Below are 27,696 nucleotides of genomic sequence, written 5' to 3'. Positions count from 1 at the left end.
TCTTTCCCCGAGATGCGTCCTGGGTGGGAAGCCGATGCCCTTCCCTCCCCCTGTGCTCCCAGGGAAGGATGTTAACAGTCTGCTCCAAGCATGCTTGGATCCTTCCAGTGGGCATCTGAGGGAACAGCATCATCCCCATTCTACAAATGGGAAGGCGGAGGCTCAGAGACATTAAGCAAGTTGCCCGAGGTCACACAGGTTTAGGGGTAGAACACTATTGGTCTGGTTTTAAAGCGCACAGGCCTCCCCTGTGACTGTGCAGCCTCCCCTGACCGTGAGGCCTCTCCCCGGTACACCAGTCAGGCTCCATCCGAGCTCCCACTAATCAGTCTCCTGGCACACGACGGGTGCTCAGCCATAGTGAGCTGAACACAGGACGACCCGTGCAGAGGGCTGGGGTCAGGCCAGAGTCTGGTTCCACTTTGTCACTCTGACTGGTCAGCTCCATTCTGGTATGTGGCCTCGCCAATAATTTACTCAGCAAACACGTCTCGGGTGGCCTCTGGCTTTGGAGAGGTATAAAATTAAATTGATACTGTACCCAGGATGCATGGCAGGGATACAGCTTTCTCAAGGTCCCCTAGTGAGATCATAAATCGCAGGGGCCGTGCCCGATCGGCTCACAGCTCTGGAACTCTAGGGCTGATGGATCACACGGCAATTCTGTGTTTGAAGTCCATTATTTCCTGGCAAGCGGGATCTACGACACACGCAAGCCAATTCAGATCCGTGCTCTGCTGCCTTGACTGTCGTCTTTCCGTCAAGAGAGACAACCCCGCGCTGACCCAGAGGTCACAGCCAACAGATGGCCAGACACGGCTCACTTGGCAAATGCCCGACGTGCAAAGACAGGGAAGATACATATAGATCTGCCTGGTTTTTTCTTTGAAAATAAGAAGGTTTGACCAGCCTGGGGTTGAATGGGCTAGAGTCGAGCTGGGCAGACCGTCACTATGGAGGGGCACCTGCTCTCCAGGTCTGTGCCACCCACCCCCCTACCCCCAGCCCCCTTTCTTCAGCAGTGCCCCGCTTGGCTTCTCCAGACGTTTGAGCCTGCAAGAGTCAGGGCCAGAAGGCACAGGGACACTGGCATGGTGTGCATGTTTCTGTGTTCATTCATCCATCACATTTACTGAGCTCCTACCATGAGCTGAGGTCTTTTCTAGAGACTCGCAGAGAATAAGATAAATATGTAAATTCTACAGCATTAGATGATGTGCAGAGCTTGGGGGCAGGGGAACAGGGAACTGGAATATGAAATGTTGAGGGAAGGGAGAAACTTTAGGTAAGGTCTAAAGGCTGAGGACTCCCTACCTGCAAGGGGTAACATTTGAATAAAAAACTGAAGGAGGCAGGGAGGGAGGCTTGGGGACACAGGAGTAGAGAGAAGCCAGAGGGACAGTAAGTTCGGGATGCATGCAGGGCACGTTCTGGTATGCTCAGGGTATGACAGGGTGTCCAAGGACAGGAAGAGCAGGGTGGTGGATTAATGGGGACCGGAGCTCAGAGACTGCGGGTTACAGAAGGGGCTTGGCTTTTGCTCTGGGGGAGCGGGAAGCTGTTGGCTGGGTCTAAGCAGAGGATAAGGTTAAAGTGTAACATTTACCACTCACGCTTTTCCCCTACAACCCTAGGGGACCGCTGTCACCCATTGTCATTCAAGGAGGAATTCAGGCCCAGCTGTCAGTGCCTACTGATGTCAGCTGCTGTCTGGCTTGTGACCTCACACTCGGTGGACCAGCAGAGCGGCTTTTCCAGAAGAGTCCAGACTTAGCAGGACTATACTCTTTATAAAGAGGTAATTTGTTAATACACAAAAGTGTTGGGGTGCCTGGGTGGCTCAGTCAGTTAAGTGTCCGACTTCAGCTCAGGTCATGATCTCGCAGCTTGTGGGTTCAAGCCCGGCATCGGGCTCTGTGCTGATGGCTCAGAACCTGGAGCCTGCTTTGGATTCTGTGTCTCCCTCTCTCTCTGCCCCTCCCCTGCTCATGCTCTGTCTCTCTCTCTCTCTCAAAAATAAATAAACATTTAAAAAAAAATTTTTTTTAAATACATAAAAGTGTTTTAAAATGTGACCCTTTCAGGACATTCGCCTCAACAGCCCCCAAAGTCAGGAGGCAGAAAAGTCCTGAACACACAGATTTTCAGCTTGGGAATGACAGCCACCTGCTCCCTTCCAGTAACACCCAGGCCTGAGCTAGGGGTAAATGAGGTGTCATGGTGACAAGTCTCCAGAGGGGCTCTAGGCTCGGGGCCAGTTCTCCTCACCTGTCACGAGGGAACATGGGTGCCTGGCCCCCACGGGGTAGGTGGGAGAATGCCCCGACGCTGGGCGCAAAGCGTCCTCATTTGTAACTGATGCTGTTGAGGCACAGACCCATAAGGGACCGGCATTGGGGGCAGCAGAGGGGCTCACACACCCATGTGTCTCCGAGCTGAGCAATCAGGAAAGCCTGAGAGAAGACAGAAGCCCACCAGAACAGCAGGAAGAAAAGCCAACTAAGCTCACAGGGGACATGGAGGCCAAGAGTCACACGCCAGACAGGCAGGAGTGGTCCCAAGTCTTAGACACTGGAGTCTGGGACCTCCCGCAGAGCGTCAAAGAAATGCACTTCAACAAAACACAAAGCCATCCTCCTGCTTCACCCACGGGGAGCCAAATCCCAAATCTCTCTGCGGGTGGTGGGAGAGGCTGCCCACAGAAACAGCCTCAGAAAGCTTCCATCGGGTGCACACAGGAGATGCGCTGAGCACTCTCAGGGCAAGCAGCAAAGAGGTGAGGGGCTCCCATCCCCAGAACGGGGCCCTCAGGAGCCACCAAGGCAGGGGGCAGCTGGACATGCCTTGGAGCGGGGGGAGCTGATCACAGGGCTGGGGCCGGGAGAAGAGAAGTAGCTGCGAGGACCAAAGAGGGGGCACTGAACTTGGGAGCCGGGCGGATGTAGGGCCTCTGGCACCCTGCCCACCTCCGGGCCTCATGGACAAACTCGTGAAGGGGATGCAATGAGCCTGGCCTCACAGATGGTCCGACGATGGGGAATAAGGCACACAGGTGAGAGCTGTGTGAGAGAACACACAATGGTTCTGATTGCTGCATGGGCAGCAGGGATGCAGGGACCCCCAGGCTAACCCCAGGGCCTTTGCACTTGCTGTTCTACCTGCCCGGAACACCCTTCCTTCAGCTCTTCTCGGCTGGCATCTCCTGACACGGTATGTGCCCTCCTCGCGGAGGCTTTTCCTGGCTCCATCTGAAGCGGCCTCCCGTGGCAGCCGTCCCGCACCCTGCCTCACTTGCTCCACGGCGCTTCCCACCTTCTGTCCATCTTGCCTACTGTTTGCGGGCCTCCTGCTCTTGCTGTCACCTCCGTGGGGCAGATGTCTCACCAACCGGAGTACTCCTGTATTCTAGAACCCCGAGTTCTGTGCCTCACACTGAGAAGGTGCTCAACAAATACACGGTGAAGGAATGAAGGGAAAGAAACCTGCCTAGTCTCCGCCTCTGTGAAGGGGCCGGGGGCTGGGGCTGGCCGGGAGGGTGTCCGTACCCCTGACCCTGAACAGCAGGGCTTCTAAGTCCTCCACATCTGTCGCCCGATCTCTGGGTGTCCTGGCGTGGAGGGCTAGACTGGCCAGAAGCCCAGGTGCTCCAGGCCCGTGGGTTCACCTTCCAGTCCCACTCGTCAGAAGAACCCCCGAGTGACTTTCCTCCCCCTCCCACATTTACATTTGAAACATGGCCCCCCGATACGTAAAAGCCGGACAAAAGCAGGCCCCGTGCACGGAGGGGAGGTGGCACAGTGCTGACCCGTCCTCGTCACCACACCCCCGCCGCCCCCCGCGAGAACTGCCCACTCACCACCTGCTTGTTCTGCTGCAGCAGCGGGCACGACAGGTCCAGCTGGGGGCTGGCGTAGACGGGCGTCAGGGTGAGCCTGGAGGGCGGGGCGCAGACGAACTTCACCACGGCGGGCTCCAGTGCGGGGAAGGGGTTGGTGACACTGGGCTTGTTCCCCACCGAGAGGGCGATGACCTGGCGGGGCACAGGAGCACTCAGGGTCCGAGTGCCTGCTCCACCGTGAGCCTGGCCTCCCCACCCAGCAACCTTGGACTCGGTTTGCTGCTCCGTAGAATGGGAAGGTGAGAGCTACCCCACCAGGGGGTTACAAAGGTCCAGTGACATACGTGTGGCAGCGTGCTCTTTCAACATGCGAGAGGCCTTCCGCAGGGGCTCTGATGCCCTCTACGAATGCCGGCCGAACGCCTCCTGCTCCGTGAGCCAGGGAGGAGGAGGATTGGTGATGCCTCGCGGCTGCGCAGGACCCTGCGAACACCTCATAGTTGACTGAGCAAATTCACAAGCCTGTGGATTTTCTAAAGGAGGAGCCCACACCGACTTTGGAGGATTCATCACAGTAAGGCGCAGGTGTGGGAGGGCGTGTGCCGACGGACAGAGGCCCGCATGGCAGCCAGACGGGAGAAGGGCCGTGGGGGGCCTCGGCCTGCACACCTTCCTTCTTGAGAGAAGCTCGGCTGGCCGCTGCAGAGGCCAAAATTAAAGGTGCCAGAGAAGAGGGAAGCTTGAGTCTGCTTTGAGAGCTGGGGCATCAGAAATCAAGCCCAGGCCCGAGTTTTATGACCGCAGCTAACGGTCCATCCCCAGAGAGTGCCCCAGGCCCCTGAAATGACACGCACTTTCTTTAGGACACGTGGTCCGGCCCAGAGCCCCTCAGCCTTCCTGATCCCAAGACAGGACGGAGGGCGGTTTCCATGCTGCACTGCAGGCTCTCGGCCTCCACCCCGACGTCCCAAGGAACTGAGGCACACGGCATGGGAGTGGAAGGGTCCCGGAGGCGCCTCTGTTCAAAGGCCCAACCCTTATAGCCCAGGGGGTCGCGGATGAGCAAGCCGAGTCAGGAAGAAGAAAGTTCTCTAGCTTAGTTCTGGACTGGGTTTATCCTCATGGTATTACTTACATTTCTTTTACTTATTAGTTAAAAAAGACAAAGCCAGCGGGAATCAGGGTCTTTCACTGTGCATCTTTTCTGCTCACACCAAGGGAGTCTCAGTGTGGCAAGCTTCATAAGGGTACCTTGGAGGGGGGTGTGTGTGTGCATGTGTGTTTTAACACCAGCTGGCACTATCAGACATGCAAAGGGATTCTCCACTTCCCTGAAGACGGGTTCTCTTTCTTTTTTTTAATGTTTTTTTTTTTTTTTTTTTTTTTAATTTTTTTTTTCAACGTTTTTTATTTATTTTTTTGGGACAGAGAGAGACAGAGCATGAACGGGGGAGGGGCAGTGAGAGAGGGAGACACAGAATCGGAAACAGGCTCCAGGCTCCGAGCCATCAGCCCAGAGCCCGACGCGGGGCTCGAACTCACGGACCGCGAGATCGTGACCTGGCTGAAGTCGGACGCTCAACCGACTGCGCCACCCAGGCGCCCCAAATGTTTTTTAAATTTTATTTTAGAGAGAGAGGGCACAGAGTGGGGGAGAGGGGCAGAGGGAGAAAGAGAATCTAAGCAGGCTCCATGATCTGTGCAGAGCCTGACACGGGGCTCGACCCACAAACCTGGGATCATGACCTGAGCCGAAATCAAGAGTTGGATGCTCAACCGACTGAGCCACCCAGGCGCCCCTCTCCTTCTTTCTTGGGTCACGTTGGCCTCCCACCCTCTTTCTGTTTCCCGGCTCTGGGGCACCCTGTGAATGGAGGGCTACATCCCTGCTAGAAGCAAATTAGTGGGCGGCCCTGAGCCTCCGGAGGACCAGGCACAGGGACCGGATGGGCAAGCTGCCACCCCGTCCAGCCCAGTCCTTCACACAGGGGCTCTGGTGTGGCTCTAGCCCCACGAGAGTTCGGCCACAGACGTGTTGTGTTTGGTCCACCCAGTCTCCTAATTTTTTTGGTTTTCATTCAGCATTGTGGAAAACAAAAATCAAGAGATTTCACAGAAAAAAAAAAAAAGAAGAAGAAAAACTATGGGGATTCCTGGCTTATCCTGAAACACCAAAAACAATCTCCCAAATCTGGGCTGAAGCCTCACTCGTTTATGATATCCGCCTGAACCCCGGAGGCCTCTGACTGTGACCCCCGATCTCGTCCCATCCTCTGATCTGGTGGCAGGAAACGCAGTCCAGAGAGACAACAGGTCCCCCCACTAGCGTAGAGGGAGCTGAGACTGACTGGCTCTAGCAAAGCCGCCATGTGTCAGGAGGGTCCCAGCTGCTGCCCCCAGACCAACCTGCCTGTGTCTACTCAGTCATTCCACCTCACTGATCCTCAGTTTGCCTGTCTGTGAAATGGTACTGTGAGCACAGCAGGGTACTCAGGCAACACGACTTTGCACCCCTCCCTCTGGGCAAGGTGGGTCTAGGAACAGCCATGTTCTTACCTGCTCGCCCAAGGCCTGGCAGGTCACGAGGATCCAGTGTTGCTGGTAATTCCGGGAGGTAGAGGGCCCAAAGAGAGCCAGACTGATGCTGTCTGTGTCTTCAGAAGTGATGTTCCGGAAGAATTTGGAAGGCTCGAGGACCCAGGGTCTGGGACCTCCTTCGAACAGCATCTCCTTTGAGGAGCCAAGGGTCACCAAGGCGACGGAGGAGGGGTCAACAGCCTGTGGGGGGGAGGTGAGGGGGAAAGGAGAGGCAGCATTCCTCTGGGAGGCCTGTGCAGGGCTTGCCCTGCTGCCAACTCGCCCCTGCAGAGGTCAGGCAAGCCCCAAGTCCTCTCTGGAACTCAGTCTGCTCATCAGCAACACTACCAGGACTGTTGTCAAGATCCAAAGGCATAGGAAGGCTCTGGGAAGAACTGTGTCCTCACTCTCTGATATGCCGCTGAGGGGAGGGCTAAACAGACTTGCCTCTTCTGTGAAATAATCAGTAAAAGCCTTGAAAATACCCACAGCACTTGCCCTGGAACCCAGGAACTCCTCACCTGGAACCTAACCTAAACAGAACAGGAAGGACAGAAACAGATTCACCCACAAAGAGACGTTCGTCACACTATTACCTATAATAGCAAATCATAGGCAACAATCTGAAATCCACAGTGCGGGGCTGGGTAAATAAACGTGGTACATCCACACAATGGGAGGTTCCACGGGTCCCCGAGGCAGCATGTACAAAGAGCCGGATACAAAACTGACTCCAGTTTGATCACAGCCGCGTGGCTTTAAAAAGCATAAAGCCATCCTACAAAGAAACACACCAGAAGACGGAGGGAAACGCAGGCAGCCTGTCCTTGCTGGCGGTTTGTTTCCTTTTTCCTCCGCAGACTCTCCCACACTTTCTACAACGTACGGATAAGCTTTGGGGGGAAGCGGAGGGGGCAAGACTTTTTTGCCTGCTTTGTCCCCAGCACTTAGAACAGTGCCTGGCCCATAGTCGGTGCTCAATCATTATTTGCTGAAGGAAAGAGTGAACGTTAAGTCCTAAAAGTACTCAACAAATAAGGACAAAGTAAAATAATTTTTTAGGAGCGCCTGCGTGGCTTAGTCGGTTAAGCGTCCGAATTCAGCTCAGGTCATGAACTCGTGGTTCGTGGGTTTGAGCCCCACATCAGGCTGTGTGCTGACAGCTCAGATCCTGGAGCCTGCTTGGGATTCTGTGTCTCCCTCTCTATCTGCCCCTTCCTCACTCACTTGAGCACGTGCTTTCTCTCTCTCTCAAAAATAAATAAGCTTTAAAATAAAACAAAATAAAATTGTTTTTTTATAAAAGCCCTCATCTGCTTTCACAATCTTTGTGCTGAGGGTCCCAGGGCCTCCCTGCACAGACAAGGGCAGAGCTTAGAGTCTATAAGAAAGGGTGCCATTCCCATCCAACATCAGGGAGAGGGCCAGCTCCGCCAGGAAGACGTGGTTTGCTCTGCCCAAGGACACCTCCCTCCACAGACACAGCTGGGGTCTCTTTGAGGGGTCCTGCAGCCTTGCTCCCTGGCTCCCTGCTGGGGCTTACCTGCTCTGCTCCAGAGGGTCTCGCTGAGGTTGCCCCAACTACTTACTTACCAGCGGGCTTCCCTGTTGGACCCCACTCTACCCTCCAAGAACTTCCAGATGTCCCTTCTGAAAGCACAGATCTGACCCCGTCACTCCTGCACTAAACCATTCTGTAGCACCTGCTGTCCTCGGAAGAAAGCCTTAGCCCAGGATTCGGGCTCTTCCAGGGTAGCCCTCGCCTTATCTCTCCTAGTCCCACCTTTAGACTAGCCCTCACAGAAGCCACCCCACTGACCCTGTCCCCTTACCTACTCCTTTCTCCAAGAAGCCCCCACTTCCTCCCTCACCCGATGACGTCCAGCCTGCCAGGGCAGACAGCTCATTCTCTGGTCCCTGCTTTGCCTCGTGTCAGCATACTGCAAGGAAATGATTGGTCTGGGGACCTACCTCCCTGATCAGCCTAAGGGTTCATTAAAGGTAGGGCCTGCTTTCTTCTATAACCACAGCAATCAAACTGTATGAGAAATAAAAAATGTAGAGAAAACAAGAATATTTTTTTTAAAAAAGACGGGAAATTACAATGACTCTGGTACTATTTCTTTTTTTTTTTTTTTTAATGTTTATTTATTTTTGAGAGAGACAGACAGAACGTGAGCAGGGAGGGGCAGAGAGAGAGGGAGACACAGAATCCGAAGCAGGCTCCAGGCTCTGAGCTGTTAGCACAGAGCCCGATGTGGGACTCAAACTCACAAACTGTGAGATCATGACCTGAGCTGAAGTCTGATGCTTAACCAACTGAGCCACCCAGGAACCCTGCCCCTAGATTCTTTTTTTTTTTTTAATTTTTTTTTAATGCATATATATTTTTTGAGAGAGAGAGAGAGAGAGAGAGAGAGACAGACAGAACATGAGCAGAGGATGGGTCAGAGAGAGAGGGAGATACAGAATCCGAAGCAGGCTCCAGGCTCTGAGCTGTCAGCACACAGCCCGATGTGGGGCTTGAACCCATGAACCATGAGATCATGACCTGAGCCAAAGTCTGATGCTCAACCAACTGAGCCACCTAGGTGACCCCGTGATACTATTTCGTAGCCATATGATTAGCAAGAATCTAAAAGTTTGAGCACACACTCTGCTGGTGAGTATGCAGGGAAATGTGCACTCTTTTTAAAGAATTTAGTTACTTTTTTACTTAACTTTTTATTGAGATATAATTGACATATAACATAGCATTGGCTTCAGATGTACAGCATAACAATTTGATATTTGTATAGAGAGTTGACCTTTGAACTACGCAGGGGTTAGGGGTGCTGACCCACCCAGCATGTCAAAAGTCTACATGTGACTCTTGACTCCCCCAAAAAGGAATGGAGGTGAGATTTCTAAGTATCTCTCTTTTTTTTTTTAAGTTTTATTTATTTATTTTGAGAGAGAAGGGCAGAGAGAGAGGGGGAGAGAGAATCTGAAGCAACCTCTGCACTGTCAGCTCAGAGCTCGATGCGGGGCTCAAATTCAGGAACCATGAGACCACGACCCAAGCTGAAACCAAGAATTGGATGCTTAACTGGGCCACCAGGCACCCCTAAGTATCTTTCTGATATAGCTTTAACTCTGGAACTATATAACTTACATATACATAATAGTAAAAACAAAAACCAAACCCTAAAACTGACACCTGGAAACAGACCAATGTGTCTGACAGATGGGTCATTACAAAGCTGCAGTGACTAAGTGTGTGCCTGTCCCCTACTCTTGGCCTAAACGATACCTTAACCTCTCATGATTCCCAACGTCTTTTAGAACAAGAGTTACAAACACCTGTTCCTCTGACTGCCTTTCAACAGCTGGCGAGGGTGGGGGTCCACGGAGCCGGTTCCTAAGGTGGAATCAGCACCAGGCAGTAAAGGGCGCCAGGATCCATCAGCTATGTCTGCTGTGGGCACAGCACAGATGCACACAGGTGCCGTGCCTGCATTAGCCCGGAGTCCACCTGGGCAGGGGCCGCTTCTGGTTCAGAATGGCCAGCATGCTGGGAGTATGGAGGCTACCGCTAACACAGATCGAGGGAGTCCTTAGTTTAATGCCTATAACGTAGTGTACTTGACAGCTATGTCCAGGTCCGGTTCTCCCAAGCTCTCCTCTCCAAGAATCCTTGGAGCCCTGAGTGTTGGTGCTGCTTGAGGCAGAACATCCAGTCTCCCACCCCTCTGCGGGTAGAGACCAGAATGTATTGCTGGGATGTCATAAAGCCTGGGCTGAACCAAAGCATCCCAGCGCTCAGACAGTGCCAGCCCCTTCCATTTTGGACCCGCATGTGTGAACTCCACTCACTGTAGGGTGTTAGTCTATTTCTGTAGTCACCTGCCAGGACTGGGGTGACGGACCCACCCCTCAAGGCCCCCTGACCCTTCACCTAGCTCCCTCCATGCCCTCACCCCCACAGCGGCTGTGTAATTCCTCAACTGCCAAGAACCTGACGTCCTCACAGATTCAGACAACCACCTGGCTGTCACCCGTAGTCCTGGACCCAGAGCAGTGCCCCAGCCAGTTGCCACCTCGCTATGGAGGGGAGTCACTGGAGTGACAGCTTTAAGATGCACACGCCCTCGAGGGGCACAGGGTGACGATCTGCTGAGGCCTACGGGGCACAGCTTCTCTTGGCTGTGGACTTACATTAAACCCTTAGCAAAGAAAGGGAATCACTTGTCAATGAGAGTTCTGTCCTTTTAACTTTTTTTTCCCAATATTTTTCTGAATTTGCTATTGGTTATCAACTCTCCAGGAATCCCTCCCTGCACACATATGCACATGTGTAGACGCAGGCAATTTCAAAAAACCTGGGGCGCCCCCACCCGCAGACTCTGCCTTGTTGCATGCCCAGATTTTGAAACCATCAAGATAGCCCTTTTTCTGCATGTGAATGGCCAAGCATGACCAGGGCCTTTGACTTTTCCTCCCTGGCCCTCCTACTCCACTCAGGCCTCTTTGCTCAAACATCACCTCCTCCAAGAGGCCTTCTCTGATCCCGTAAGGCAGAACCTCTTGTCACCTGCTACCTCCTTTCCCGCTCAACTGCCCTTATTACTACCTGCCATCACTTTGTATGTAGTCATTTGTTTCTGTCGCCACAACTAGAATGAAGCTGTTACTGGCTAGCTGTGTGACCGCAAGCAGGTTAACCTCTAGGAGGCTCAGTCTCTGCATTCTGTAAAATGGGTATAACAAGAACTTGCACCTCGTGGGATTTTACCACAGAGATTCAAGGAGTTGGGGGCAGGGGGTGCCTGGGTGGCTCAGTCGGTTAAGCCTCTGATCTTGACTTTGGCTCAGGTCATGATCTCATGGTATGTGAGTTGGAGACCCACATCGTGCTCTGTGCTGACAGTGCAGAGCCTGCTTGGGATTCTCTCTTTCCCTCTCTGTCTCAAAATAAGTAAATAAATTTTTTAAAAAAGAGATTCAAGGGAATGTGAATGAAAGCCCCAAATACATGTCCAGCAACACGGGCTCAATAAAGGACCTGAGCTAGGGCACCTGGGTGGCTCAGTCATTTGAGTGTCAGACTTCACCTCAGGTTGTGCTCTCTCGGTTCATGAGTTTGAGCCCTGCATCCGGCTCTGCACTGACAGCTCAGAACCTGCTTCGGATCCTCTGTCCGGTCTCTGCCCCTCTCCCACTCGCATCCTGTCAAACATAAGTGAACATTAAAAAAAAAAAAATGGCCCGTGCTATTATCAACTATCCTTATCATCCCCATTTTACAGATGGAAAACATGAATCCCAGCAAAGTGAAGCAACGTGTCCAAGTGTATCCAGTCTGTTCCGACTGCAGATCCCCTGTTCTTCCCCGTGTGTCAATGCTACAACCAGCAAAACTTCACTGCGGGCAAAACAGGTCACTGTAAACCCTGCCAAAGGATTTTTTTTTCCACCACCAGCCCAAAGGGAAAGACTGTGTAAAGGCACCGCACGTCCTATAATTAACAGCTGCCAAACTATGAATTACCACCTTCACGTGTAATTCTCCTCCCATTCAGGCATAAACGGGCCAGAGAATTCTGTGCCAGGGAGAAAGGTTAATAATCACCACTGCTAACGAAGGACGCTCATAAATCATAAGGGCTCCTCAGTGGATGTCAGAGCACAGATAACTTGAAGGGGCAAACCAGAGAGGAGAGGGTCTGTGCACGTCAGACCAGATGTCTACTCTGGGCCTCAGTCTCCTGATTTGCAGAACCAAGAGGGTGAGTCTAAACATCCAGAGGCCCTTAGCGCAGACGGTTTACATTTCTAGCAGATGGAATGCACACACCCCTTCACAGGATACTCACGCTTGGTCTAGGACCAAAAGACAGCAGGAGAGGGGTGGGGTGGTTGGAAGTGAAGGCCCCACTTCCCCCGGCTATCCCAGCGGCTCTGGGGTCATCGTGTTCAGCCGTACTGAACAGCTCCATTGTGGGAACGGGGAGCCAGGGGGGGGTCCTCACACCCGGGCACTGGGGGCTCCCAGAGAGTAACCTGCATGGGGGTCAAGGGTCTCCAGATCCCTGCAGCAGACAAAAGCTGAAGAGTACCTGGGGTGCGGACCGCGGAGGGAATTAGGTAGCCAGCAAGAACAAGGCCTCCATAGTCCAAACAGACGGAGGAAGGTACATGTAAGTCGGGGGTGGGGGCCAGAGCTGAGCGGTGCCCATCTTATGTGTGGACCTGATTTTGTCCTCCTCTGACCTTCACCAGCTGCCCACTGCTGGGTGAGAACAGAATAAATATCTAGCCCCTAGCCCAGCATTCAAAACCCTCCTTGATCTGACCCAGGGAGACTTCCCAGCCTCTTATCTCACCCGAGATATACTATTTCTAGTGCCCTCAGCAGCCAAGCTTCCTGCCTCCATGCCCTCCTTCTCCTTCTGTGTTCGCTGGTGACCTGTCCCCCTCGGGACTCTTCCTTATCTCTGTCATGCTCATTGCAGTTGTCTGAGCAGCTGCCTCCCCCACAGACCAGTGGCCACCCAGGGCACAGTATGGGACTTCACCTGGGATCTCTGTCTACCCAGCCTGGACTGTACCAACAAAGTGCCCAGGGACAATCTGCAGGGTAAATTGATGGATGGACAAGCAAACAGTCACTGATAGTTGCTTTCCTAGTTTCTATGCTCCCCTCTTCCTTAAAGAAAAGAACCCTCATTTTGTCAGGGTAGAAAAGTATCTAGCTAAAATATTTCCTGGTCTCTGTTGAAGCTAGGTATGGCCAATGGATTTAGTTCTGGCCAGTGAGATGCAGGTAGAAACTGTTCTTTTAAACTCCTGACAAGGCTACTACAAGAAGCTAACTTAGCTGAAAGGAAAGCTCTTTCCTCTTTTAGCTATGTGGGATACAGATGTGATAGCTGGAGCTCCAGCAGCTATTTTAGACTGCGAGGCAAACGTGAGGATGAAAGCCACATACTAGAATGAGGAAAGACAGAAACCTAGGTCCCTGATACTATGGAACTGCCACACTAGCCCCAGGCAAGACCTCTCACATGAAAGAGAAATAAACTCTCTTTTGGCTAAGACACTGTTTTAGATTTTGTTACATGTAAATAAACCTGATCTTAACTGTTATCAAGACAGAAGAAAGATAAAAAAAGAAAGTCATATCTTTCTCCTACAGCTTGTCTAGTCAGGAAGCCTTGACTGGGGACACGTCTACATTATCTTCACCCTTAATCCCACCTCAGGACAGTGAGCTCATTCGGTGCCCTCTGATGCTTCAGCCACACACCCCAGATAATTGGGATGTCTGGTCATGAAGCAAGCACCCAGGAAGAGCCCTGAAGAATCTCTCCTCAGGGTCCTAGGGAAACCGCACCTCATGGAAGGCTCCGGCAGGGGTTCCTCAAGAGTGACTGACGCCATCCATCTTAGGGAGGTCGATCCTCTTGAAACCTGTTCTCTGAGCCCTCAGTGCTTCCTGATCAGTGAGGGGACCCTGACTTCCTAATTTTACATTGCCACCCTCCCTTCTACTACCCTCCCTATCACCCTCTCCTTCCTTACTTTTTCCATGGTATGCATTGGCTTATTACTGTCTCCACCGCTGTCTCTGCTAGAATGCCAGTTCCTGAGGGCAGGGATTTCTGTGTGTTTTTTGCTCTGTTGTATTCCTAAGGTGTAGAGCCGGGACTGGTGTAGTAGGTATTCATATAAATTTTGGTGTGGGGGGGTCAGGAGACCTGGCTCCAGTCCTGGCTGGTAAGCCTGGACACATTTGCCCACTCATTCATTCTAAACAAAACAACCCTTCTCAGATAATACCCACTTCTGGGTATTTAACCACAGGAAAGGAAAACACTAACTCAAAAAGATATTTGCACTCCCATGTTCATTATAGCATTATTTACAATAGCCAAGATATGGAAATAACTTAAGTGTTCATTGATGGATGAATAAAGATGACACACATACACAGAGAGGAATATTATTCAACCATAAAAAAGAAGGAAATCTACTATTTGCAACACCGTGGATGGACCTTGAGGGCATTATGCTAAGTGAATTAAGTCAGACAGAGTAAGACAAGCACTGTATGATCTCACTGATGTGTGTAATCTAAAAAAAAAAAAAAGAAAAGTCATAGATACAGAGAACAGATTGGTGGTTGCTGCGGAGGGGTGTGGGGCAAGAAATGGGTGAAGGGAGTCAAAAGGTAGAAACTTCCAGTTATAAAATAAATAACTCACGGCGATGTAATGCACAGCATGAAGCCTGCAGTTAACAATACCGTATTGTATATTTGAAAGTTGCTAAGAGTAGATCTCAAAAGTTGTCACCACAAGAAAAAGATGTGTACCTTTGGTGCTGGATATTAACCAGACTTACTGTGGCGATCATTTCACAATATACACAAATATTGAATCATTATGTCATACACCTGAAACTAATATAATGTTATATGTCAATTATACCTCAATTGAAAAAAAAAAAAGGAAAAAAAAAACCTGTTGGTGGTTATCTGCTCTGTATCAAACACCATGCTCCAGGCTAGGGTTTCAGAGGTGAAAGGCTCTAATCTCACGGACCCTGCTTCTAATGGGTGAGAGAAACATGGGGGAAGAAAACATGTTGCCGAAAACCAAGGGGACTAGAACTGTCCTGCAGGCTGGAGCTGGGGGTCAGGGAAATGTAAGCCCTGACTGTCCCAGCCCGGGAGGCCCCTGGGAGGCGCCCCGGGACAACCCTTTTGCCCCCTGAAGGGGGAGCTGACACACCCTCTCTGGACCTCCTGTGTGAGAGGCAGGCTTTGCATTAGGTCCACTTCCTGCGGCGGGGCCTGCGTGAAGCCTTCCCATCCACCCTTGGAGGAAGGTCTGGTTCTCTTTCATCTGTATTTTAAACTAACCCTTACGGAGCACTCACTACCTCCCAGGCACTGTTCTAAGCCTCTCTCATTCACTAGCCCCGCTAATCCACACCATAACCCTATGATTTAGGTGCTGTATTAGCCCCATTTTACAGGCAGGGAAACAGAGGCCCAGAAAATTAAACTAGTCAATGCCACCGAGTTGGTGTCAGACCTGGATTCAAACTCAGCAGTCAGTGTCAAAGCCGAGGCAGTGAGTTCTGAGCTCTGAAGGCCTCTCGCCACAGAGAGATGAAGGGGGACTCACACACCAGCTGGGTACCTGATGTCAGGCAGGCACCAGAATCCTCTGCAGACAGCATTTCATCCCCACAGATGTCAACGATCACCTTCCGCCATCAGGGAGGCCCTGCTCTTTCTACACACTTCCTGATTTCAGCTTGATGACAAGAGGGAGCGGTAGCTATTCCAAAAGCTATTCTGACCAATCAGGGTTTAAAAAAAAATTTTTTTTATGTTCCATTGTATACTTCAGAGAGAAAGAAACAGAGTGTGAGCAGGGGAGGGGCAGAGAGAGACAGAATCGGAAGCAGGCTCCAGGCTCCGAGCTGTCAGCACAGAGCCCGACGCAGGACTCAAACTCACGAACAGTGAGATCATGACCTGAGCCGGAGTCAGACGCTCAACCGACTGAGCCACCCAGGCGCCTCACCAATCGGGTTTTAATACAAATTTGCCAGAGCAACTGAATTATTCGCATCAAGGGGAAGAGGTGGGCTCACCTTGAGGGGCAGGTAGGCAGCGATGGTGATCCGGGCACTCAGGTGGATGTGGCCATGTTTGTAGCTCACGAGGAGTGTGGTGTAGCCCTGGGCCTCCGCTCTCACCTTGACCCCGCTGCAGTGCTCAGACCCTGGCTGCAGCCTCCCTGTAAGAAGAGAACCAAACGATCCCTGTGAACTTGCCTTTGCCAAGAAAAACATGACAGGCTGACAGCCCCTCCTTCATCCTGGGCTTGATACACAATCTAACTTTTTTAACTAAAAAATCTGAACTGGGGCGCCTGGGTGGCTCAGTCGGTTAAGCGTCCGACTTCGGCTCGGGTCATGATCTCACGGTTCGTGGGTTCGAGCCCCGCATCGGGCTCCGTGCTGACAGCTCAGAGCCTGGAGCCTGCTTTGGATCCTGTGTCTCCCTCTCTCTCTGTCCCTCCCCCACTCGCGCTCTGTCTCTCTGTCTCAAAAATAATAAACATTAAAAAAATTTTTTTTAAAAATCTGAAGTATAATTCCCATACCAAAATACACTTATCATGAGCATACCATTCATAATGATTTTTTCCCCCACCAACTGAACACACCCTGTATCTAGAGAAACACTATGACCTGTATCCCTGAATCTCCCATAAATCTTTCTGGTCACTAGCCCTCCCCAGAGGAAAACCACTGCCACCTGACTTCTAACAGCTTAATTTTGCTGACTTCTATATTTTACATGAAGGGAGTCACTGAGCATAAACTCCTGTGCGTCTATCCTCTTAAGCTCAACACTGGTGGTGAGAGCTCTCCTTACACTTTGCACAATGTACATCTTTTATCTGCATTTGTAAATATGACTTCACTGTATGAATATGTAGCGACCGATTTCCCCATGCTACTGCAAACATCTGGGTTGTTTGCAGAGTGGGGCTTTGAAGCAGGGTGCTGCTGTGAACACGTATGCGTGTTTTCTGGGGTGGACGCATTTCGGCATTTCTGCTGGGCGTATCCCTAAGAGTCCGGTATCTTTACCCCTAGTCCTTATTCCCCAGGAGCACGGGTATGTTTGTATATCACCATCACTGCCAAATATGTTCCCTAAAATGGTTACATCAAGCTATACTGTTCTTAGTTGCTGCACAGCATCCCTGCCAATACTTGGTATTTTCCACAATTTTTAAAAAAGGCATTCTAGTGGGAGTGTAACGGTATTTTATTGTTTTGTTTCCAAACATTTAGAAAAAAAATCTGTGAAACCCCACATACCCATCCCCTAGATTCTACAATGAATATTTCGCTATATTTCTCCTACCGCATATCCATCCATCCCCCTACCCATCTACCCACTGATCTTATTTTTTTTATGCATTTAAAAGTAAGTTGCAGGCATCAGTACACTTCATTCCAAATGCTTTAGCATACATATAATTATCCACAGTCCGATATTTCTTCATGGTTCTCTTTCCCGAAGGTCAAATGTACACATAGTGAAATAGTACAGATCTTAAGTGGACCATGCCATGAGTTCTGACAGACGCGTCTACCTGTGAAGCCCTAACCTCTACCAAGATGCGGGACACGACCTATCCCCACGGTTCCCTCCTGCTCCTTCTCAGGCAATCCCCGCTCACCCCTTTCCCTGGAAGCAAGCACTATGGCATTCGTTTTACACCATGGTTTAAGGGTTTTGGGGTTTTATTAAATAATAATTTTATTGAACTATAACTCACATGTCACAGAATCACCCATTTATTTTTTTTTACCTTTTTTTTTAATGTTTGTTTATTTTTGAGAGAGAGAGAGAGAGAGAGAGAGAGAGAGAAGCATGAACAGGAGTGGGGCAGAGAGAGAGAGGGAGACACAGAATCTGCAGCAGGCTCCAGGCTCCGAGCTGTCAGCACAGAGCCCGGTGCGGGGCTCGAACTGATGAACCACGAGATCATGACCCAGGCTGAAGTCTGACGCTTAACCGACTGAGGCACCCAGGCCCCCCAGAATCACCTATTTCGAGTGCACACACAATTCAGTGGTTTTTTAACACATTCACAGAGTTGGGCAACTACCACCACTAATTCTAGAACATCTCATCTCCCAAAACGAAACCTGCACCCATGGCCAGTGGCGCCCTCCCCTCTCCAGTTCCCGGCAGCCACTGCTGTACTTTCCGTCTCTCTCTCCATGGAGATCGGTGTGCCCCCCACTGCATGCCAATGAAGCGCATTCTTTGGGTCTGGCGGCTGTCACGCAGCATGTTTTTGAAATTCATCTATGCTGTCCCATGATCAGTAAGCCGGTTCCTTTTTATTGCGGAATACTGTGCTGCGAGGGTGCCCCACAGTCAGTCTGCTCATCCATTCACCAGCTGAGGAGCACTGGCGATGTTTCCAGGTCATGGAACAGAGCACGCTGTTGTGTCAATGGCCACCACTGTGGCCAGGGCAGAAGTCCCCGTACCGCCAGGAAAGGTGGGCTATAGAGTTCACGGGCAGAGCCCACGAGCCCCGGAAAACTGCAGCTCTGCCCAGTGGGCCTGTGTCCACAATCACACACAGCGAATAGGGCAATGCTAGGTCTGAGTGTGGACCCTGCTGGCTTCCGGTCGGGTTCAGAGAGGCTGGGCGAATGCTCTCCTGGACTCGGCCCTGAATGTGAGACAGGACGCCGGGTCCTCTGCAGAGCTGGGAAGTGGGTGCTGGGGAGTGGGGGTGGGGCGGCCTGAGCGTGATGCCCTCTGCCCCCTGCCCCAGCCTGCCTGGTGTAGAGACTCAGCACTCCCCGAGTGCCAGGCTCTCCCGTCCCACGACCTCCGCCCTGACCTGGGGCCGAACTTGGAACGTGTCACTCCCTCTGCGGTCTCTGGCTCCTGACCTACTCTTCCTGCTTCTCAGAACACTCTTCTCCCAATTTTCCCCCTCCCATCCTTCAGGTTCAGCTCTCACTTCATTTAAGCAGCCTTCCCAGACATCCCCAAACTGGCTCAGGCACCCAACTTCTGCACGTTTCTGCCGAGGAATATGTTCAGGTTTTCCTGCTGAGTGCACGCCCAGGGGTGGGACAGAACTCACGGTCCCTGTGCTCGCCCACCGGCCCACTCCGTCCCAGGCACCGTAAATGCCTGTGGAGCCACCTGTCTTGGTTCTTAGTGGGCCATGAAGGAGACACCACGCGTCTCGTGTTCACCAGGAACCCCCAGAGCACAGCACTTACTAGGTGCTCAGCGAACAGGCTGCTGAAAACCAGCCGAGGCTGGGAGCAGAGCAAGGGCCAGGGTGGAGCAGGAGCCCAGGTGTCGCAGCACCCCGCCAAGCCCAGAGCCCTGGGGCTCCATCAAAGGCTTGCAATGGTGCCCACGGCCAAACAGCTTCCAAGGGGGTTTCAGCGATGAGGACAAGGAGGAAATGGGACCCCAGCTGCCAACTCCAGCAGGAAGAAAGTGGAGCCCCAAACTCACCGAAAGGGGTCTTGGGGCCTGGGGCTGCAGCCACTGAGGGACCCATCACGTGTCCTCTCAACCAGGCAATCTCACCTGAGACAGAGAAGGAAGCCTAACGTGGGGATACATCTGCCCCCAAGCACCTGTCCCATGACCCTCCTGGGCCCTAGACAGATGTCACTCAACCCGCTGGCCCCACCTGGTCACTGGCCCCACAGATCCTCTGGACACCTGCATCTCTGTGGCCAGGCTAGGCTCCAGGTTAGAAGGTATGTATTTCTCATATAGCCTGGACCCTATATGCGAGGCTTCAACAAGCCACATGTACTCTACACCAAGGGACATTCCAGGAGCTTTCTGAGGGAAATTTTGACACCACGGGTTTTGGTCTCAGCTGCCACCTTCAGAACCAATCTCCTTGAAACATGCTTCTTGCACTGGGCTGAGGGACATTCATTCGTAACCCTCACAGCTAGTGAGGAGCAGGTATCCCTATTTTACCCATAAGGATTGTAGGTTCAGAGAGGCTGGGCAACTTGTCCACCATCACACAGCCAATGTGAGGAAGAAGTGACGCTCAGACCCATAGCTGTGAATCCCAAACCTTGTCCCCCATTCCCAGGACCTCCTGGGTGCCAAGCCGGTGCCTGGGCCGTGGCCTGCAGGCTCCCCTCCCGGACACACATCGGGGGCAGCGCAGGGGGGCAGCTCCTCTCCTGCCTCAGTGGGCCTCTCTCTCCCTCACGCAGAGGTCTTTATCCCAGGCAGCTGACCACCGAGGCCCTGCCCACCTGTTACTTCCAACCCCTCCCCAAACCTTCCTCCCTCACTGGATTGTCAGTCCTTGGCTTTCTTCATCCACAGGAATCCCCTCGCTGCCCCGTCTCCACCTCTCAGGGGATGATGGCTCCACGGTCAGTGTCAGACACACCCAGGTCTGTATCCCTCCCTCACCTGTGCCCTTGTGTGACCTTGAGCAGCTAGCTAGTGAAGAGCAGCTCCCTGTCTCTTCATCTGACACGTGGGCCAACCACAGCCCGCCCTCCCACGAAGTCTGATGAGTCACACACACACGCCGAGTGCTTACTCTGCACCTGGTGGGGTTGACATTCTTTAAACTGACTGCCACCGCCACCATTACCACCGACATCACCACCGAAGCCCCGTGGGGCAAGCCAAAGAGAAAAGGTCAATGTGCATTGAGGGGTGGACACGCTTCATGCCACCAAGGTGTCAGGATTCTGTCACCAGCCAAAATCCCTACCGACAGGTATCCCGAGTACCTACTGCAAATCCAGGCACTGCAATGGGCACGAGGACATGTGATTCTATTTAAGATGACACCCATTTTAGAGATGTGGCAACTGAGGGCTCCCAAAGCCCAATGACAGGGTGGGTCACACGATGGGCAGGAGCCGGACCAGACCACTGCTGATGGTGGACAAGGGGACACATGTCATTCCTCGTGCTATGACCCGCCCCCCCCCCCCGCCCCGATGTCTCAAACCCTCCAGTGGGCAATCGGGGGCAGCCCCTGTTGAGAACTTAGGCATTCTGTCTGGTGCCCCCTCATCAGTGCTGGCTCACCTGGGAGTGGCTGGAACACGCCCTGGTTCTCCACCTCGATCGCCAAGTCGAAATGGGAGCAGTCGCTCAGGGTGACCACCTCGTCGGCCCCACCAGGAATGAGGCCGTTGATCCTCAGCGGCAGCTCCAAGGTCTGGCCCACGCGTGCCTCCACCTGGCACGGTGCGAACTCCATGCTGCTGGGCTCGATCACGTACACCTGTGGGACAGTGGCGTGGACTGAGGTCATCGGGTTCCGCGGGAGAGGAAGGGCATGTGCTAGTGTTTCCTAAGAGCTGCCGTGCACTGGGCACTGAGGACACGTCAGTGAAGAGACTGAGCTGGGAGGACAGGTGTGTGCAGTGAATTGGGGGACAGAGCTGTCAGGGAAGGCCGCTCTGATAAGGTGACCCAGGAGCTCAGACCTGAGAGCCATGTCAGACGCAGCCAGACAGAAGTGTAGGGGGAAAACATTCCGGGAAGCAGAGACAGTCGGTGCAAAGGTCCTGAGCCACGTACCAGCTCAGCTTGCTGGAGGAATATAAAGAAGGCCACAATACAGGGTGAGAGAGGCATCATCACCCACAGATGACACTTCTATAAAACAAAACTTGTCACACTCCAGGTTCTGTTCTAAAAACACTGCTAATTCATTCAGTGCTCTCAGGCCCTTTGTTAAGATTTTATTAGCCACCTCTACTTGAGAAAACCTGGACGGTGGGTCTGGGCCGGGCAGCCTGGCCTCTGGGGCCATTACACAGTCTCTCGAGGAACCATCCCCAGGCTGCTGAGCAACTGGATGAAAGGTAGCACGTGTACTGAGATTAAAGAAACTCAGGGGGAGGAGGACAGTGGTCACAGTTCATCCATAATTTGACAATCATGCTGTAGCTAAAGGGTCTCGGTTACGACCCTTTTTACGTGAGAATGAGATCGATCCTTAGACAGGGGTGTGTGTGTGTGTGTGTGTGTGTGTGTGTGTATCTATGTGGATGCAGATATAAAGACCAGGACAACCTGTCCATCCACGTCCCAAATAATATACGAGCAGGTTGAGACTGGACACGCTGTGTAAGGAGCTTTGACTTCTGCCTAAGTGAAGTCATAGAGGTAGGTGGAGGTCGGGGTCAGGGTCAGGAAGTCAGGAGGCCAAGGTGGGTGGCAGTGACTCACACCCACCACCCACGGCCTTCGCCACGTGAGCTGGTCCTGCACCACCTGGGGTCAACAGCCAGGTGCAGGGCTCCAGTACAGAGAAGGAAATGAGTCAGAGCCAGGTCTCACGGAGTCTGGGACCTCCCTTTGACCATGAATTTGCCAACGCTCAGCAGCACTTCTGACTTGGAGGTTTCATTCCTTTCAGGTCTGAGGACTTTTCTAGAATGGCCCCTTGGTTACCTCATGTCTTCTGTGTTCCCTGGTCCCCCTTCCAGAAACTCTCACTATGCTGACCCTGCCCCTTCTGGTCTCATCCCCTGCCTGGTGGGGGACATCACACCCATCCCCCTGCTGTGACCTGAGCTCCTCAAGAGTGGGGCTGGGGCCTGACCCCCATCCCCCTGCCGGCCACCAAAACCCAGTCCAAGACTGAGGGCCGAAGTGCTTCTGAATAAGCCTGAAGGCTGGATGTGAGGAGGCGGGCTGGAGACCTCCGTCCTGCACCTCTCCCCACCCCCAACCCCGCCCCCAAGCTGTCCGGGGCCCCGAGGTCTCACCTTCATCTCCCCAAAGTGGAGCGGGTTCTGCACGTCATGCGCCTGGATCACACTGAGTCCAGTGTTACTGCCTGTGGTCATGACGCCCTTGACGGTGACCATGGCCACCATGTGGCTTGACGAAGACCAGCTGAAGTTCCCACTCCCGCCGTGGGCCTGGGGAGGAAAACCAGTGCATCAGCCCGCCTGCCTGCCCGCGCGCTCTCTCTCTCCCTCTGTCCGTCTCTTCCTGCCGCACACTCACGCTCGCTCTCTGACTCTCACGGTCAGCGGCCTCTCACCACCTGCAGCACCAGCTGACCCCCGGCTGGAGGCCGCCTCCCCACCTCGCTCTCTCTACCGGGTCTCATTTCCAGTCCTCATGCTGTGGGGGCCTTGTGGCCGACACACACACACGCACACGCCCGTGACACTGGCCCCAGACCTGGCGGCACCCGCAGACCCGAGTGGGAGGACCCTGGGCCACACGGCAAGGTCCAGGAAGCTGCTTCCCCAACCAGGCACAGGCTCCCTCCCGGCACACACCCCTCCTGCTGCTAGCCGTCTCCCCTGAAGTACAGGCAGTCCAGTGGCTCCCCACATCGGAGGCCAGCACCCCAAGCCCTGGACGGGGACACACCTGAGTGAACAGGCAGCAGGTGCCGGTGACAGTCGTCACGGCCAGGGAGACAGCAGGGACAGTGCTGGCCACCGGGGCTCGAGCTCCCATGGGAGTCGGTCAGTGCCCGCTGACTGAGGCCAGGTGGGCGCGTGCATATCAAAGACCGAGAACACTTGATAGGTGACAGTTAGAGATGTTCTCGCCTTGAATTTCAAATTCTTCTCCAAGGATATTTACACTGCTTTTGGAAAACAACCTTTTTTTATCATTATTATTTTATTTTTTAACAAAAACTAATGCTGAAGTTGAATGTGCCCTCGAGGCTTTCTTTATTATGCTTCCTTGTCTGTTGATCTGCGTTTGTTTTTTTTTTTCTGATTGCCAAAATATGACGCTGTGACGGACACCCCAGAAAGTAGAAAAAGCATAAAAACTCCCCGATTTTAAATTCTCTCCAACCACTAGAAGGTAACAGTAAAAGACACAGAATAGACAAAAAGCCCTAATCCCATGGAAACCCCCAAAGGAGCGAACCCAGATGTGGGGTGTCAGTTACCTTTATTGTGTACTGATAGGCGCCCGTCTTTGGTTGCCACGGAAACGTCAAGATGCTCGGATAGAGGGTGATGGGGACGTGAATTTCTACCTCCTGCTGGTTCCACACAGGTACCCGCAACGTGTGGACCCCTCCATCCTACAAGGGGGTGAGGGAGCTGCACGTCACCATGACAACCAGGTCATCAGAAGTTTTTGCACCCAAGCAGACCCCCACCCCTCCCCGGAGATCAGGTCACAAGGAGATTTTGTGATTGTCGGGGAGCAGGAAGGATGATGCCGGATACCCTCCACCCTCCTCTGTCTCCATGGAGACAGCTTTCCACGGCTCTGTAACAGCCACTCAAGTAAATGCTGCCTGACTTCATCTTCACGGCACCCCAGGTGGGACGATGTGGTTATCCCACTTTACAGGCAGGAAAACTGAGACATGGGGCACGAAAGCAACTTGCCCAAAACCCCCAGAGCTGAAGTGAGACTGGTAGGAATCGCTGTCTAACCCCCAGGCCGTTCTCTCTGCTGCCTCTAGCTGCCTCCTCCAGGTCCGGGGCAGGTTTGTGCAGGGTAGGAAGAGATCACCCGTCACCCATGCCAATTTCCCAATCAGTAAAAACCTGCTCACACCTAAAACTGACCGGCCTTTTAAATGAAAGGACTTGGAAGGACCCAAGCAGCCAAACGGCCAAAGGGATGCTCCTGGCTCCTGGCTGTACCACAGCTAGACACACGGGCCCAGTGTGGTTTCCCCAACAGGGTTTCTGCCCCAATCCCAGAAGGGCAGACTCACCTTCACAGGGGCTGGCAAAGGGCAGGGGAAGAGGGGCACCCAGTATGGGGACGGGGGACAGGGAAAGCCCCAAGCCCCACCACCAGACAGCCCTCGAGAGCCCAGACGGAGGCGACCCTCACGGTACCCATGAGAGCAGCACACCAGGCTGATCCGGGGGTCCCCGGCCTCCCAGAGCTCATGTCCGGCCTGGGAGGGCGCAGGGGGTGAACACAGAGGGAGGTGCCAACTCACCTGGTCCACCACGGAGGTGAGGGCTGCCTCGATAGCCGTCTGGCCCTTCTTTGTCGCCCTGACGTGATGGTACGAGCCATTCTGGGAAGAAGCGAGCACCTCAAAGAACTCAGGAGGTAACACGGTGTCGATGCGGAGATTCTGGAAGGGGGGCAGGATGGGTGAGAGAGGCGCTTCTGGGACGAGTCCGGAAGTCAGAATGCAAGAAAGGAGCGAGGTCAGGCCACGGGGCCGCCTGAGGCCCAGGGGCCTCAAAACCAGCAGAGGAGCTGGGCGAGGCCCCAGAACTGAGCTCTGACCACTCTGGCCTTGGAGCCCTCCCAGGCCACCCTCCCCGCAGGGCCCGGGACCCAGCGCTCCTGCTGTGATCACCCAGTGGTGCTCAAGCCCATGTCAGTTTTCTCAGACCCTGAGGTCCCAGCAAAGAAACCACTAAACACCAAACCACAAAAAAGGTCGTGAATATCCACGAGAGCCTGACCCCCCTCACCCCTAAAAAAGGGTGATCGTCAGGGTCCTTGTTCAATAACACAAAGAAAGCAATAACCTGCAAAGCTGCCTAAGGGGGAACCTTGCCTCCTTCTTCTCAAACCTCAGAAGCCGCCAGGAAGGTCCCAGATGGTCCAACTGAGGATCCTGGAAACCTCTCCTGAAGGAACAAAACGTGCCGAGACTCCTCTCCCCCCACCTACGTCTGCCATTCCTTTCTAGAGCCAGAAAGCTAAGGGATGTTGGCCTTGGTCACCTGGGACTTCCAGACAGAGTTATAGGTATTCCTGGCCCTGCAGGAAAAGATGCATCCTCAGCAGAGTGAGGTAAAGTCTCAGGCTAATGACAAGGGAGCAGGAAGGCAGCTGGCAGACAACGCTTGCTTCCCGTCACCGCCTCCTTGGACTGTGCTGCCTGTGGCTTCCTCTCCCCGCTCCAGCCCTACAGGGAGAGGGCCAGGGGTGCAGACTCCCAGGCTCACAACGTCCTGAGAGGCCCCCGGGATCCCACGGTGCTGTCTCCCATGGACCCGGCAGCACCACCAGGAATCACCGGACTCAGCTTGCCCGCGTGGGGGCCCTGCTGCTTCGGGCGCTGCTCTGGGAGACGCGTCCCACACCCCGCCGGGCCCCGAGGCAGGCACTCACGTCGGACAGGTAGACCTTGTTGCCGGACTTGTCAAGCACTTCAATGGTAATTTCATACAGGCGGCCCGTCTCCAGCACCCACCTGTCACCAGGCTGGACGGCAAACCCTACAAAGCAGGCAAGCAACAAAGCCTGACCACCCGGACCACAGGGGCATGCAGCTGAGGAAGGGGATGGTACCAGGCACCATCAGCCCCAGGGCCCCGCAGCCGCTCACAACCTGCTCCCCTCTGAGGAGAAAGAAGAGCTGTTGATCATGGTGAGATCTGACGCCCACCACCAACCTGAGCCCTCAGAACCTGAGGTGATCTCTCAGATGCCCAGGACCAACCTGAGCACATCCCTCACTGGCTGCTCAAGGGCTCACTCACACTTGATCGGACGGTCCACGGATGCTCTACACTGAATCCACAGTAGGTCTACACTGTGAATCTGAGTAGGTCTGAATCTGAATCTGAATCCACATCTGAATCCACAGTAGGTCTACACTCTGAACCCGCAGTGAGTCTACACTGAATCCACAGTAGGTCTATACTCTGAACCCGCAGGGAGTCTACATCTGAATCCACAGGAGGTCTACACTGTGACTCCACGAGTCTACACTGAATCCACAGGAGGTCTACACTGTGAATCTGAGTAGGTCTGAATCTGAATCTGAATCCACATTGAATCCACAGTAGGTCTACACTCTGAACCCACAGCGAGTCTACACTGAATCCACAGTAGGTCTACACTGTGACTCCACGAGTCTACACTGAATCCACAGTAGGTCTACACTCTGAACCCGCAGTGAGTCTATACTGAACCCACAGGAGGTCTACACTGTGAATCCGCAGGGAGTCTACACTGAATCCACAGGAGGTCTACACTCTGAACCCGCAGCGAGTCTACACTGAATCCACAGGAGGTCTACACTGTGAATCCGCAGGGAGTCTACATCTGAATCCACAGTAGGCCTACACTGTGACTCCACGAGTCTACATCTGAATCCACAGGAGGTCTACACTCTGAACCTGCAGTGAGTCTATACTGAACCCACAGGAGGTCTACACTGTGAATCCGCAGGGAGTCTACACTGAATCCACAGGAGGTCTACAGTCTGAACCCGCAGTGAGTCTATGATCCAAATCCAAAGTGAGTCTACCTCTGAATCCACTGTGAGTCTATGCTGTTAATCCGCAGGACTTCTACCCACTGAATCCCCAGTAAGTAATGCTCTGAATCCACAGGGTTTCCCTCTGAGACCTGGCACTGAGCATTCTACCCGGCACTGAGCGGCCCTCCCTCCCAGGCCTCCGGCTGTGTTCCCACTCGGGGCCACAGCAGCTGCTGGCTGACCCCCAAGAGGCCACGCGCTTTCTCACCACACCTGCGCCCGGGCTGACCTGCCTCGGAAGGAGCCCCTCTGAAACGCCTGCCTCGAACATCATCTCCCAGAGGCCTTTCCTCTGCACTCACATCCACTGGCTCTGGACCCCTGTCCTGTCACCATCCGTTCACACTGGTCTCTCCTGCGCGAGGACCTAAGCTTCCTCCCTCCAGAGCCCCGATGCCCAGCAGAGGCCAGACTGAGGGAAGGTACCAAGAAAACCTTTCTGAATAAATGAAGTCCCTGAGACACACAGGGCTC

The 27,696-nt window shown here is 53.2% G+C and overlaps 1 protein-coding gene across 5 annotated transcripts in view; it reads right to left on the bottom strand.

The window, feature by feature from the left end:
• Nucleotides 1-27,696, bottom strand: part of NUP210 (nucleoporin 210) — a 108,907-nt gene that overhangs the window by 44,261 nt on the left and 36,950 nt on the right. For 4 of the 5 annotated variants that reach the window (XR_006214980.1, XM_042979607.1, XM_042979608.1 and 1 more), the window contains exons 9-16: nucleotides 26,067-26,173; nucleotides 24,931-25,071; nucleotides 23,911-24,048; nucleotides 22,754-22,909; nucleotides 21,060-21,258; nucleotides 16,064-16,209; nucleotides 6,395-6,616; nucleotides 3,857-4,030 (exon numbers count right to left, since the gene is read on the bottom strand). Coding sequence is in view for 4 of the 5 variants with exons in the window: in XM_042979607.1 (XP_042835541.1) it covers nucleotides 3,857-4,030; nucleotides 6,395-6,616; nucleotides 16,064-16,209; nucleotides 21,060-21,258; nucleotides 22,754-22,909; nucleotides 23,911-24,048; nucleotides 24,931-25,071; nucleotides 26,067-26,173 (1,283 nt within the window). In the remaining variant the exon portion in view is untranslated. The remainder of the gene's footprint in view (nucleotides 1-3,856; nucleotides 4,031-6,394; nucleotides 6,617-16,063; nucleotides 16,210-21,059; nucleotides 21,259-22,753; nucleotides 22,910-23,910; nucleotides 24,049-24,930; nucleotides 25,072-26,066; nucleotides 26,174-27,696) is intronic. The other variant, XM_042979605.1, reaches the window with a different exon arrangement.

This window comes from Panthera tigris, chromosome A2 (assembly GCF_018350195.1).
Source record: "Panthera tigris isolate Pti1 chromosome A2, P.tigris_Pti1_mat1.1, whole genome shotgun sequence".
Lineage (NCBI taxonomy): Eukaryota > Metazoa > Chordata > Mammalia > Carnivora > Felidae > Panthera > Panthera tigris.
The sequence above is the reverse complement of the archived record's forward strand: the minus strand, read 5'-3'. Positions and strand labels throughout refer to the sequence as shown.